Source organism: Hemitrygon akajei, chromosome 26 (assembly GCF_048418815.1).
Source record: "Hemitrygon akajei chromosome 26, sHemAka1.3, whole genome shotgun sequence".
Taxonomy (NCBI): domain Eukaryota; kingdom Metazoa; phylum Chordata; class Chondrichthyes; order Myliobatiformes; family Dasyatidae; genus Hemitrygon; species Hemitrygon akajei.
The window spans coordinates 22,662,990-22,676,137 of record NC_133149.1 but is presented as its reverse complement, the minus strand read 5'-3'; the positions used below and the strand labels follow the sequence as shown (position 1 = coordinate 22,676,137).

At 40.6% G+C, this 13,148-nt stretch overlaps 1 protein-coding gene across 4 annotated transcripts in view; it reads right to left on the bottom strand.

The window, feature by feature from the left end:
• The window catches only part of pknox2 (pbx/knotted 1 homeobox 2), a 474,673-nt gene that overhangs the window by 183,970 nt on the left and 277,555 nt on the right, over nt 1-13,148 (bottom strand). For all 4 annotated transcript variants that reach the window (XM_073029725.1, XM_073029722.1, XM_073029723.1 and 1 more), the window contains one exon: nt 2,509-2,617. In XM_073029725.1, the coding sequence (XP_072885826.1) occupies nt 2,509-2,595 (87 nt within the window). In that variant the 5' untranslated portion in view covers nt 2,596-2,617. The remainder of the gene's footprint in view (nt 1-2,508; nt 2,618-13,148) is intronic.

The following is a 13,148-nucleotide window of genomic DNA, read 5'->3' as shown; positions in this document are numbered from 1 at the left end:
CATCAAATAAAGCATTCTATACCGATTACCTCCAATTTTGGGTAATTATATAGGAATTAGCCCTTGAGCAGCTGATGTCCATCCCCATATGAGAGACTGCACGATTCACATTGCAAACCTGTTCTTACATACCACTCATCAGATATTAACTAATTGAGCAACATACAATCTGGTCTCCCGTCGAAAGTCCTGACGAAGGGTCTCGACTCGAAACGTTGACTGCTCATTTCAACGGATGCTGCCCGACCTGCTGAGTTCATCCAGCTTTTTAGTACGCCTACAATCTGGTCTACTTGCACTGCATTTTCTCTATAACTCGAACACTATATTTTGCATTTTGTTTTGTTTTCATTTCGTACTACATTGATGTATTTATGTATGGAATGATCTGTTTGGGTGGTTTGCAAACAAAGGTTTTATCGCTGTATCATGGTGCATGGGACAATACCTACCACATTACCAAAAGGAATTGGCGTTTCTAAAGAGCTTTCAACTACAAGTAGACACAACACCTTCCTTCAAACTCTTTGGATTGTTCAAGGTGTGTCACAAACAAAATGAAAACCATTGCAACATGGATTAAGTGGTTGATGATGCAGGCACTTTCACATTTACCAGTCAAGTGCGACCATCTAGAAGAGTTTACAGGAGCACAAACATTTGATTGCAATAATCAGAGATGCCTTTTCTCTAGATCTCGGTTTGGATCCCTGATAATAAAAAATGACTGAAGATTCCTGAAGTAATTACCTAGACTCTCCCAAACTTAAACATTGCAAATAGGAACTGATAATTTATAATTGCTTTTTTGCAAACATGAAAATTAAAGGAAATAAAATCATTTTTTACCAATATATTAATGATTAAGTCATTTTAGGAGCAAATTACCACAAACATGGTTTTAAAGTTTGTGTCAAATTAATGTTATTTCATCTGCAACTTGTAGCATATTCATTCTATTAATGTCTATAGCTACAATATTTAAGGTCCATGCAGCTAACTGAACCTTCTTTCTCCATTTAGAAGTCATTGCAATTCACAGTGTCTCCCTGTATGCAAACTAATAGACTGAACCAGTAATGCAGTCCATCTCCCTCACTCATATTGATTCTGTCCGATCACCCAACTATCCTAACTTGCATCCATTTACTCCGATTAAACAAACCTTGTCCCATTCATTCAATTCTACACAAGCTTATTAACCTATTTCCTAGACACAAAATCCCACATTTGGGTATAAAATATTCACCAATTCTTAAATTTAAAAGAAGGTAAAAAAACAGATTTTCAAGAATGCACAGGATGCAAATAGTTTGATGTCGGTAGAATAGGAAAAGACTGCAAGACCCAAGAATAGATTTAGGCCATTTGGCCCATCAAATCTGCTCTACCATTTGATCAAGGCTAATTTATTTTCCCACTCAAACCCATTCTCCTGCCTTCTTCCCGTAACCTTTGACACCCATACTAATCAAGAACCTCTGTTTTAAATAAATATGCCCAATGACTTGGCCTCCACAGCTATCTATAGCAATGAATTCCACAGTTTCACCACCCACTGGCTCAATAAATTCCTCCTCACCTCTGTTCTAAATGGACATCCTTGTATTCTGAGGCTGTGCCTTCTAGTCCTACACTCTCCCACTACTGGAAACATCCTCTCCACATCCACTCTATCAAGGCCTTTTAATATTTGGGTAGCTTCAATGAGATCTTCCCTCCTTCTACAGAACACCAGGGAGTATAGGCTCAGAGCTATCAATTGTGCCTCACATGTTAACTATTTCATTCCTGGGATCATTCTCGTGACCCTCTCCAATGCCAGCACATCCTTCCCTTGATATGGGGTCCAAAATTGCTCACAATATTCCGAGTGTAATCTGACCAGTACCTTATTTAAGGGATCAAATATAAACAAAGGAATCTTACAAGACTCTTCCATGATGACTTTTTGAAAGAAATTATTTGATAAAATCTGGTTTATAGTGAGGAGTCAGAAGAACATACTTGTTCTCTTTTGTGTGTGGGGGGGGGGGAAGGAAAGATAAATAGACTGTAGATCCATTGTCTATTTACTGTATATGCTTCTACATCAGGAGGATCTCTTATGTTTTCAATACTTGAAGGCTTTTACATATTGAATGTCCTTCCATTATCCACAGTGCAATTTACAAAAAAAAGTGGAGAAGAGAGAAAGGGCTCTGAATTGTTAACAAAGCCATGGAGTATCTTACAAAAGTGCTTTTTAAATAACAAAAATGTCACTAAACAGCGAACAAAGAAGTACTTTGGAAGTTCTATGGCTACTTACACTGCAAACTATACAGCATGAAACCAGCAAACTTTTCCACTGTTCTCCCACATCCGTATGACAATACTAAAAAAGTATGTGGATGAGATCCAATTTTAAAATTAATTTCAGGGATTTCATTCTCAGAATTCCATAAAGAATTCTCAAGGTGAAATCTTACAGACTGCACAGTCAGTCTTCATTTACTTCAGACCCACCTGTTGGCTTTCTTGGTACGTTGGAGGGGGCACACTTTGGGTTGCCATCATGGTTAGCGATGATGCAGGGGATGCATGTTGCATCATGGGATTGCTTCACATCTAGAACCTATGGAAACAATAAATAAAAACGGTTTGTACAGCTGCTCATTATATAGACATGACTGTTCAGAAGAAAAACATATGCTTACCCAATTAATGGCATTGAAGCTCCAATTCTAAGAGAAAATTGAACAAGTAGTATGACTTACCTTAGTTTACCATTACAAGGGCATTCAGAATTGGCAATAACAACTAGATCACATATGTAGCTTACAAAGCCACGTTAATGTGCCTTTCAGAAGAGTGAAGAAACTGGCAGGCCATTTCTGATTTACTAAAATTATAGACTGGTATTAAGTTGAAATAGGGGGAAGGGGAATCAGAGGAGCAGAACCTCAGGTGAGTGCAATGGAAGGGTGAGTGGAAGGGTCTGGAGTCACATTTAGGATATTATTGTACCAAATGGACTTTTTGACAATTCATGCCCCATCTTCTAACAAATTCCATAATCTTCAACCATATGTCAGGACTTGGTTCTGATCCAAATGGGCCATAGTGAGGTGAAAGGGAGATGACACTAGAGTGAAGTATAGGGAAAGGCAAGTGGGAGTGGGGCAAGGCAAAGCAGAGAGGGAATGAGAAAGAAAGGTGGGGGAAGGGGAGGAAGGGATCAACACCAGTCTCCCTCTCCTCCCCTCACCAGCACCACTTTAAAAACATAATTGTCCAATGGTCACCAAAATAATTTGTCAGGAAGGAGAAGTCAATGAAGACTAATAAGTACATAAATAATGTCAAAAAGCTGCAGTAAATCACAGGCACACTTCCTGCAAGGCGACCCAAAGTTCAATGCTGGTCACAAACCTTTTCCCCCCCCCATTTTCTCCATTTATCTAACATCAAGTGTAGATCAGATTTGCATAATTAAAATACAACTTCTTGTTGGACTGTTTGTGTGCTCCTGCAGCTTCCCCTCATTGACAGATCTGGCCACGACAGCAGGAGAAGACCAACGTAAACCAAATCCTGGCCAGGAAACAGTCCTCAACTATCACACTTCTGAAAAAAAAAGTCTGGAGTCTGTCGACCTCACTGACTTCACGGGGCCAGCATTTATAATCTGGCTGTAATTGTTCCAAAAAATGAATGGTTAGCTATCTCATTAAAACACAGCCTAGCTGATGGGTCTGGAGTCACATTTAGGATATTATTGTACCAAATGGACTTTTTGACAATTCATGCCCCATCTTCTAACAAATTCCATCATCTTCAACCATTTGTCACTTCCACCTATCACCACCCAACTCCTGACATCATTCTAGCTTCCTATTCTCTACCCTTCCCCATTGGTCTTCCACCCTCTTCATTTGGATCTACCTATCACCTGCTCGGTTTTGTTCCATCCCTTCCTTCCACCTTTTCAATACTGGTTATCTCCTCACTTTATTTCAGTTGAAGTGAAGGGTTTCAACCAAAAACGTCGGCTGTCCATTTCCCTCCATACTCGCTGCCTGCGTTCCTCCAGCACTCTTGTTGCTCCAGGTTCCAGCATATGTTGTCTCATGTCTCCTTTACAGTAAACTGATGGTTTCACTAATATTGACGTTTTATTCCAAATTTACCTGAACTTAATTATTCCAGCTGGATTCATATTCATGTATCTTGATCAATACAGCAACTTTGAGTTGCTACTCCAGTAACTAACCACGATTCAACAGTATTCCTTAAAATAAGCCTCTAGGCAAGGTCACTAATAAACACACACTACTTGCCTCCTTGAATTATTATTCATGATTGTTGCACACTGTTGGTCTTGTTTGCAAAAATTATTTCAGAAGTAGCTTTTTTTTTGCAATGGAACCATATAATCTATTCTGTTATGAGTACTATGGGGCTAAAATTGAAGGATTATCCACACTCAGTGACTACTTTATTAGGTACACCTGTACCTAATTGCTTGTTAATGCAAATATCTTATTAGCCAATCATGCGGCAGCAACAATACATAAAAGCATGCAGAGATGATCAAGAGGTACAGTTAGCTATCAGAGTGGTTTTAGGAAGGAATTCTATGGACTCAGTGATAAGGTTAGAGACTGAAATAAGAAAGGCCCAGGCAAATAAAGAATCAGTAGTTGCAGTGTTTTTTGACATTGAAAAAGCCTATGATATGATGTGGAAGGAAGGATTATCAATTAAACTGCACAGGCTAGATGCAGGAAGATTGTTTCTGATGTTGGGGAAGTCCAGAATGAGGGATCACAGTTTAAGGATAAAGGGGAAGCCTTTTAGGACCGAGATGAAGAAAAACTTCTTCACACAAAGTGGTGAATCTGTGGAATTCTCTGCCACAGGAAACAGTTGAGGCCAGTTCATTGGCTATATTTAAGAGGAAGTTAGATATGGCCCTTGTGACTAAAGGAATCGGGGGTATGGAGAGAAAGCAGGTACAGGGTTCTGAGTTGGATGATCAGCCATAATCATACTGAATGGCGGTGCAGGCTCGAAGGGCTGAATGGTCTACTCCTGCACCTATTTTCTATGTTTCTACAAGATGGGGGTTGGGGGTTGGGGGGGGGGGGGGGGGGGAAGAGTTTTTAATTGGTTTAAAGATTTTTTGTTTGGTAGAAAAATTCAAATTTGGATTGGATTAGAATTATCAAAACAGTACATAGTGGGAAATGGCACACCTCAGGGTAGTGTGATTAGCCCGTTACTTTTCATCATTATGATTGATGATACCTTCACAAAGGTACCAGTGGATATAAGTAGGTCACTGTTTGTGGATGATGGGGCCTTGTGGAAAAGAGGCAGGAACATGGAGCATATAATCAGGAAACTACAAGGAGCAATTGAAGTGGTAGAGTGGGGTTATTATTGGAGATGTAGATTTTCAGTAGAAAAAAAACTCAAACTGCATTTTTCACCAGGAAAGGAACTGAGGTAGGGAAGAAGTTAAGGATGTATGAGATTGAATTAGAAATGGCTGGATCATTTAAATTTCTGGGAGTTATATTTGATTCACGATTAACATGGGCAGACCATATCAGGAAAGTTGAGGAGAAATGTAATAAATGTGACGTTTGACTGGTAGGGAATGGGGAGCAAGTTGTTCAGCACTGAAGAGAATGTATGTGGCTTTAGTAAGATCTGTGTTGGATTATGGAAGTGTAGCATATGGATCAGCAGCTAGGTCTCTTATAAGGAAACTCGATGTGATTCAGGCTCAGGCTTTGAGAGTGTGCAGTGGGGCTTTTAAAACATCACCAGTATCAGCCCTGCAGGTAGAAATGGGAGACCTATTTGGAATTGAGGATGCAATTGATGGCGAACTACTGGGCTAATTTGCAGGGGCACAATGATTCTCACCCTGCTAAAGGAGTGTTGCAGGAGTCCTGGGAAAATGGGAGGTTTCAGAGGGAAAACTTTAGTTGGGTAGGGAATGATATTGCTGGAGAATGTGGAGTGTTTGATCTAAGGATAAGTCCTTCAGTAGTTTATCCAGTTGTAGCTCCATGGAAGCTTGTATGGCCTGACGTAGACTGGCATTTGTTAGAGGTAAAAAAGAAAGGAAAATATAAAACTGATTTGGTAAGTGCATTTAACTATCATGTGATGGAAAAGTATCAGATTTATACAGATGGTGCTAAGGAAGCTGAAACAGGAGTGACAGGGTTTGAGGTGGCTATACCAGCAAAAGCAATTGCAATCAGCAGAAGAACATCTGATAAGTTAGCAGTGTATACAGTGGAGATGCTGGCAGTGTTGGGTGGAGAAAGCTAGACAAGTCAAAGCATTAATGTTGTCAGATTCATCCTCCGTTCTAGCAAGTTTAAGGTCTTTTCACTCAAACAGTCGGCAAGATGTATTTCATGAAGTCCTTCAGTCAGTCACAAGAGTTGCAAATCAGGGAGGTCAGGTTAAATTTCTATGGGTTCCAGCTCATGTAGGGGTGAAGGGGAATGAGAGGGTGGATGAGTTGGCAGAGGGTGTTAAAGAAAATATAGAAATGTACATTAGTATCAGTAAAGCAGAGGTTAAGTGTGTAATCTGGGGGGGGGGGGAATCAACCAAATGTGGCAAGAAAGATGGGACAGGGAGGGGAAAGGGAGGCATTTATATCAAATACAAAAAAGTGCTGCAGGTACTAGGGTAGGTTGTAGATACAGAAGAGAGGAAATTGTGTGGACTAGGTTAAGGCTGGGGCACTGTGCACTAAACCAAACATTGAAATTGATAAGGAAACACCAGACAGGATTGTGTGAGGAATGTCAGGAAGAGGAGTCAGTAGAACATGTAATTCTGAGTTGCACGAAGTATGGGATACAGAGAGAGATGATGAGAATTAATCTAAGGGAATTGGGGGTGCAGTAATTAACATTAAAAAGGTTGCTGGGCATAGGTGAGAGCACGGGGTAGGGTATTTCTAGCTTTCTTAAGGAGTACAGGTTTTTTGTAGGATATGATAGATAAACAGGAATAGGCTACTAGGATGGCCAAAGATGGGAGGATAAAGTGTAGGTAGTGTGTGTGTACACACGTGATTGGGTGAAGGGATTTAGAATGTGAGTCTATCGCACACTCTGGAGCAGAAGGTGGCGGTAATACACCACTAAACTGGGTGCCAACCGCCGTAAAACAAGACGGAGAGAGAGGTTCAGTTGTTGTTCAGACCAAACATCAGAAAGGGGAAAGAAATGTGATCTAAGTGACTGTGGAATCATTGTTGGTGCAAGATGGGGTGGCTTGAGTATCTCAGAAACTGTTGAGCTCCTGGTGCTTTCACACACAAGTCTCTGGAGTTTACAGAGAATGGTGTGAAAAATAATAAACATCCAGTGAGCAGCAGTTACTCGAGCAAAAGTACCTTAATGGGAGAGGTCAGAGGAGAATGGCCAGACTGGTTCAAACTGACAGGACGGTGACAGTAACTCAAAAAATCCATGTGTTACAGCAGTGGTGTGCAGAAGGGCATTTCTGAATGCACAACACATCAAACCTTGAAGTGAATGACTACAGAAGCAGAAGACCACAAGTATACACTCAGTGGCCACTTTATTAGGTACAGGAGATATCTAATAAAATGGCCACTGACTGTATATGCCTATAAAACGATTTAACTTTGAGGAGAGCTTGCAATTTAACAATTCAGAAATAGGAACTGTTAATCATTAACTTGCATTCTAAAAGCACATAATGAAAGGAGGAAGGCTGATAAACAATAAGATTAAAAATGGTATAAGAGAAGTTTCTTGAGCAAGTCTGCAATTCTGTTCAATCAAGGTTAATATGCATTTTAATATTATTTACCACACTATGCTTGCTTGTAAAACCTTTGTCCCCTGTAATCTATCAATATCAGTCATGGAAATCTCAAATGCTGAGGGTCAAGAAGGATTATGGGAGAAGCAGCATTTTTGAACTGGAGTGAAAAAATCAAGGGTTTAAAACCAGGACCATGATGGCAATGTTCAACGGTAGCAACATGGAGGACTTTTATCAAATAAAGGAATCAAGTCATTTGTGTTTGTTAGTGACTTGCCCAAAGGCTTATTGTTAAGAAATATACGTGAACCATGGCTAGTTACTTCAGCAGTAATCCAAGGCAGAATTATTGAGCCTAATACGTGAGAATGAACCCTACCACAGCAGCTAGGGTAATTAAATGCAAGGTAAGTTAATACTTTTGAAGTACAAAGTCAAACTACGAGATTGTTATTAAAGCCCACCAGGTTCAGTAATATTCTCCAGGTAAGGAAAACTAACATCCTTTCCTGGTCCAGTCTAGAGTCAACTCCAGACCCACCAATAAGGTTCAACCTTATTGAGTTAGCCAACCACTCATTTCAAGGAGCAGTGAGGGATGGACGATAAACACAGGCCTTATCAGTAATTTGGTCCAAATATAGAGTGTCACTTGACAGGTTGATAAATCAGACACTCAGGGCAGTTCACCCCTTTCAATATTCATTTCACTAAAATTAATAATTTGGAAAGATTCTAAATTAGGCCTGAAACCTTCTGTGCCCAATTGCCAAGGCAATTGCCACTGGCAAAGCTCACTCACTGCTCACAACTGAAAACATTTAACAAGTCCCAAGTTGCACGAGTCCAATGAGAATCATTTCCAGGAAAATGAGGTAACGAAAATAAAATTGATTTTCATGGCTTCATGATAGACGGCAAAGAACTTCACAACCTCTGATTAACAGAAAATGAGAACCAAAAAAATTCCAGATGCAGGAAATCTGAAATAACAGCAGAAAATTATGGCTATACTGATGGTTCAGGCAGCATCTGAGGAAACAGAAACTGTCAACGTTTTATATTAAAGATCCTTCAATTCTGACCTGCTGCATATTTCCAGGATTTTCTATTTACATTACATTCAGGAACACTCAATGACCCTATTAAAGTTACTATTCTATAGATTTGCTGAGTATGCCCACAGGAAAAAGAATCTCAGGGCTGTATGTGGTGACATATATGTACTCAGATAATAAAATTTACTCTGAACTTCAAATTTTGAAAATGTAAATACTGCACTCATGCTGCACTCTGTTTTTGCTTATTTTTCCTCTAATTCGTGAATGATGTATTCTCTCTTCTCCCCCTCCCATCAGGTAGAAAAGATGCACCACCAGGTTCAAGGACAAACTCTGTCCTAGTTATCAGACCCTTGAATAGACATCTTGTATAATAAGATGACTCTTGACTGCCAATCTACCTCGTTATGATCTTGCACTTTATCATTTACCTGCACTGCACTTTCTCTGTAACTCCTGCGCTTTATTCTCCTTTGTTATTGTTTTATGTTATTCTACCTCAATGCACTGTGTAATGATTTAACCTCTATGAACAGCATGCAAGACAGATTTTTCACTGCATAAGACCATACAGCCACAAGATTTAGGAGCAGAATTAGGCCATTTGGCTCATCGAGTCTCTTCTGTCATTTGATCATTGCTGATTTATCAGCACCATTTTCCTACCCCTTTCCTGTGATGTCCTTATTAATCAAGAATCTATCAACTTCTGTTTGAAATATAGCCAATAACTTGGCCTCCGCAGTCATCTGTGGCAGCTATGAATCCCACAGATCCACCATCCTCTTGCTAAAGAAATTCCTCCTCATCAAAGGGACGTCTTTGTGATCTATCTTGATGGTAACAACTCAATACAATGATAAACCTGTACAATGTCGGAGCCTCATGGCTGCCATTTGTGCTAGCCAACCTTAGATCCGATGGCTATACTTTGCACAAGAGCCCAGTTAATCAACACCTCCAAGTTCATCATTGTGGAGAACATCAGTAACAATTCCAATTGTTTGGCCGTCTCTAATTTTCTTCCTTCTGTAGTGACTTCCTACTTTCTGGTTCTTTGTACTCCCTTCTCCATGCAGTCCCTTGAACCAGTCCAGTAATGTAAGGAATAAGTGTTAACAAAAAAGCAAGGGTTAAAGGACCCCCTGAGCGGGCAGTGTTCACGTTTGATTTTAATCCAGGGAAAACCATGGAGCTTTAAGCAGCACACATTGGCAAGCATCCCACATGTTTGCAACCAGATCCATGCTCTTTATCAGGACACAGAATTGCATTGTTTTCACAGTCAGGTCTCCTTTATTAAGTCTGGTTATTTGGCCAACCATTACCAGGTCTCCTGAGCCAGATGCAGAGGATTAGTTACAAACTGTTGTCACAGGCATGTCACTTTAAAACTGATCAGCCCCAACATTCCCACTTAATTCCGCCCCGAAAGGGAGTGAATACTTGTGACCAAACAATAATCTATCACCTTGTCTAGAAGTTCTCAACTGTCCCAAGATGTATATTCTCCATTACTGTGTTGAGGATTTTTTCCAAAGTGGTTGAACTCTAACTTTATTACCTGTAGGGGTAGGAGAGTTGGGGGGAGGGGGGGGGGGTGGTGGTGTTGAAGGAATTGTTGATGTTTTCAAGATCCTGTACCAGTAGTTCATTTTTGTTCATTCCAGACGCCAGCATCAGCAACCTCGTGTCTACAACTTTACCTTGGTTTGGATTTACCCACCAAAGGAAACAGCATTTCTCTCTCACCTCTTTCGCCTCAGACGATTGAGGAAGTTTGGTATGGGTCCCTAAATGCTAAGACCTTTCTACAGGGGCACAATTGGGAGCATCCTGACTGGCTGCATCACTGCCTGATATGGGAACTGTACTTCCCTCAATCGCAGGACTCTGCAGAGAGTGGTGCAGACAGCCCAGCACATCTGTAGATGTGAACTTCCCACTATTCAGGACATTTACAAAGACAGGTGTGTAAAAAGGGCCCGAAGGATCATTTGGGACCTGAGTCACCCCAACCACAAACTGTTCCAGCTGCTACCATCTGGGAAACGGTACCGCAGCATAAAAGCCAGGACCAACAGGCTCCGGGACAGCTTCTTCCACCAGGCCATCAGACTGATTAATTCATGCTGACACAACTGTATTTCAATGTCATATTGACTATCCTGTTGTACATAATATTATAAATTACTATAAATTGCACATTTGGACGGAGACGTAACAGACTTTTACTACTCATGTATATGAAGGATGCAAGTGATAAAGTCAATTCAATTCAATTCTCCACAGATACATATTGAAGAATATGGGGAAGTGGATGCCACGAGATCACTACGGCTTTAGCCGCTGCCTCAAAGCTCCAGCAGCCTGGGTTCAATCCGGCCGCTTGTATCCTCAGCTGTCTATGTGGAGTTTAGATGTTCCTCTGGAGTAGACTTCCTCCAGTTGCTCTGGCTTCTTCCCACGGACCAAAGCTTGTTTGGATGGGGTGGCAGCCGTAAATGGCCCCCAAGTGCAAGAGGATTGTGGAATCTGCAGGGAGTTCATGGAAAGGTGTCAAGGATAAGAGCAGTGGGGAAGCTGGATTGCTTTGTGAGCTGGATAGTCTTGTGAGACAGAATGGCCTCCATCCGTGTAATAAGGAAACACAACAAAATGGGAAACTTTAGCACTGATTACCAATGCTCTGATGAAGCTCTATAGTATCCCCTTTAAGGAGAACATATCACAACACAGGACTGATACACAGGGTGACCTGGACCATTGCTGATGCAGGCCTGCTGTACCTGATGGGCCGCATCCTCGTGCTATGAAGGAAGCAAATGTGTTAGTTGTCATCTACCTGGATTCTGGAAAAGTTCCAAAGCATCGGAAAACCGTGAGCATAATCCAAGAAACAAGACACAAAGCAGGAAAGTACCAGCTGGAATCTGACCACGGCTCTGGGAAACACATTTAATTTCCTTATTTTATATTAAATTTCCATGGAGAGAAGAACCAACATTCCATTTGCTCTCTGGAATGCAACTTTACTGTAATTTGGGACTTTTTTTTAATGATGTGTGTACATTCGATTCATCTTCTGGATCTGTGGATTACAGGACACTTCCACACATAGAACTCTGTCTGGAAGAGTTTTACTATCTGGCTATGTTTCTTCAATTTCCTGATGCTATCTGCACAGCATCAACTTTAAATTCATATAAGCAACCTTAATCTTTCATTCACATCATTAACAAATTTGATGAAAAAGTGAGATCTCAGGGCAAGTTCTTTCAAACACCATTTATCAATCTTAGAAATCAGAATATGCCTTTTTAAATCCCAAATTTGTCCTGCAAGGGGTAAGAGTTAAAACCAACTGCTTAATCTGTTGTCCCAAAACATTCATCTTCTTTCAGGATTGCTTCTGGAATTGTCAATTCAAAAGCCTCGTGATAGGAAATGGAAACTGAGCTAAGCCTCGCAATGTTAGAAAATCTGACATGAAGTGTTCGTGTTTTTCTCATGCACAAGCTCCCGCTTAAGTACTTGGCAGTCCTCTAATCATCAGCTGCACATATGGCAAGAAGTCAAAAACTTGCCTTTAGTGCCATTGGCATTAGTGAGATCCTTTGGATTGAAAGCAGAATGACATTCAGAAATGCTGATGAGAATCAATGTAAGGATTTAATGCTGAGGCTTTATAAGGCATTCGTCAGACCAGTTTGAAGTATCGTGAGCAGTTTTGGGCCCCATATCTAAGAAAGGATGTGCTGGGATTGGAGAGGGTTTCAAGGAGGTTAACAAGAATTATCCTGGGAATGAAAGAGTTAATGTATGAGGAAAGTTGATGGCTCTGGGCCTGTACTTGCTGCAGTTTATAAGAATGATGGGGGATCGTATTGAATTCTACAGAATGTTGAAAGGCCTAGATAGGGTGGATGTGGAAAGGATGTTCTTCTATTCTACACACCAACAGCTTGAAAGGTCAGTTGCTATTTGATGCAGAATATTGTGAGCTGTTTGCTTTGGGAAAGCCCGTGCCCTTTGGGAACTGGATTATGACCACCCATACACATTTCCCGGAGGATCCTTATACACATCAGAAAGAAAACACAATTTTCTCATCTTCTTAAACACAATCTCAACACAATCCAAGATAGAAAGTCTAAAGCTCTCAGGACTTTTGCACATTGGTTGTGGTTTAGCAGTTAGTTTGTTTCTGTAGTTTTTCCACTAATTCTATTGTATTTCTCTGTTCTATTGTAAATGCCTGCAAGAAAAAAG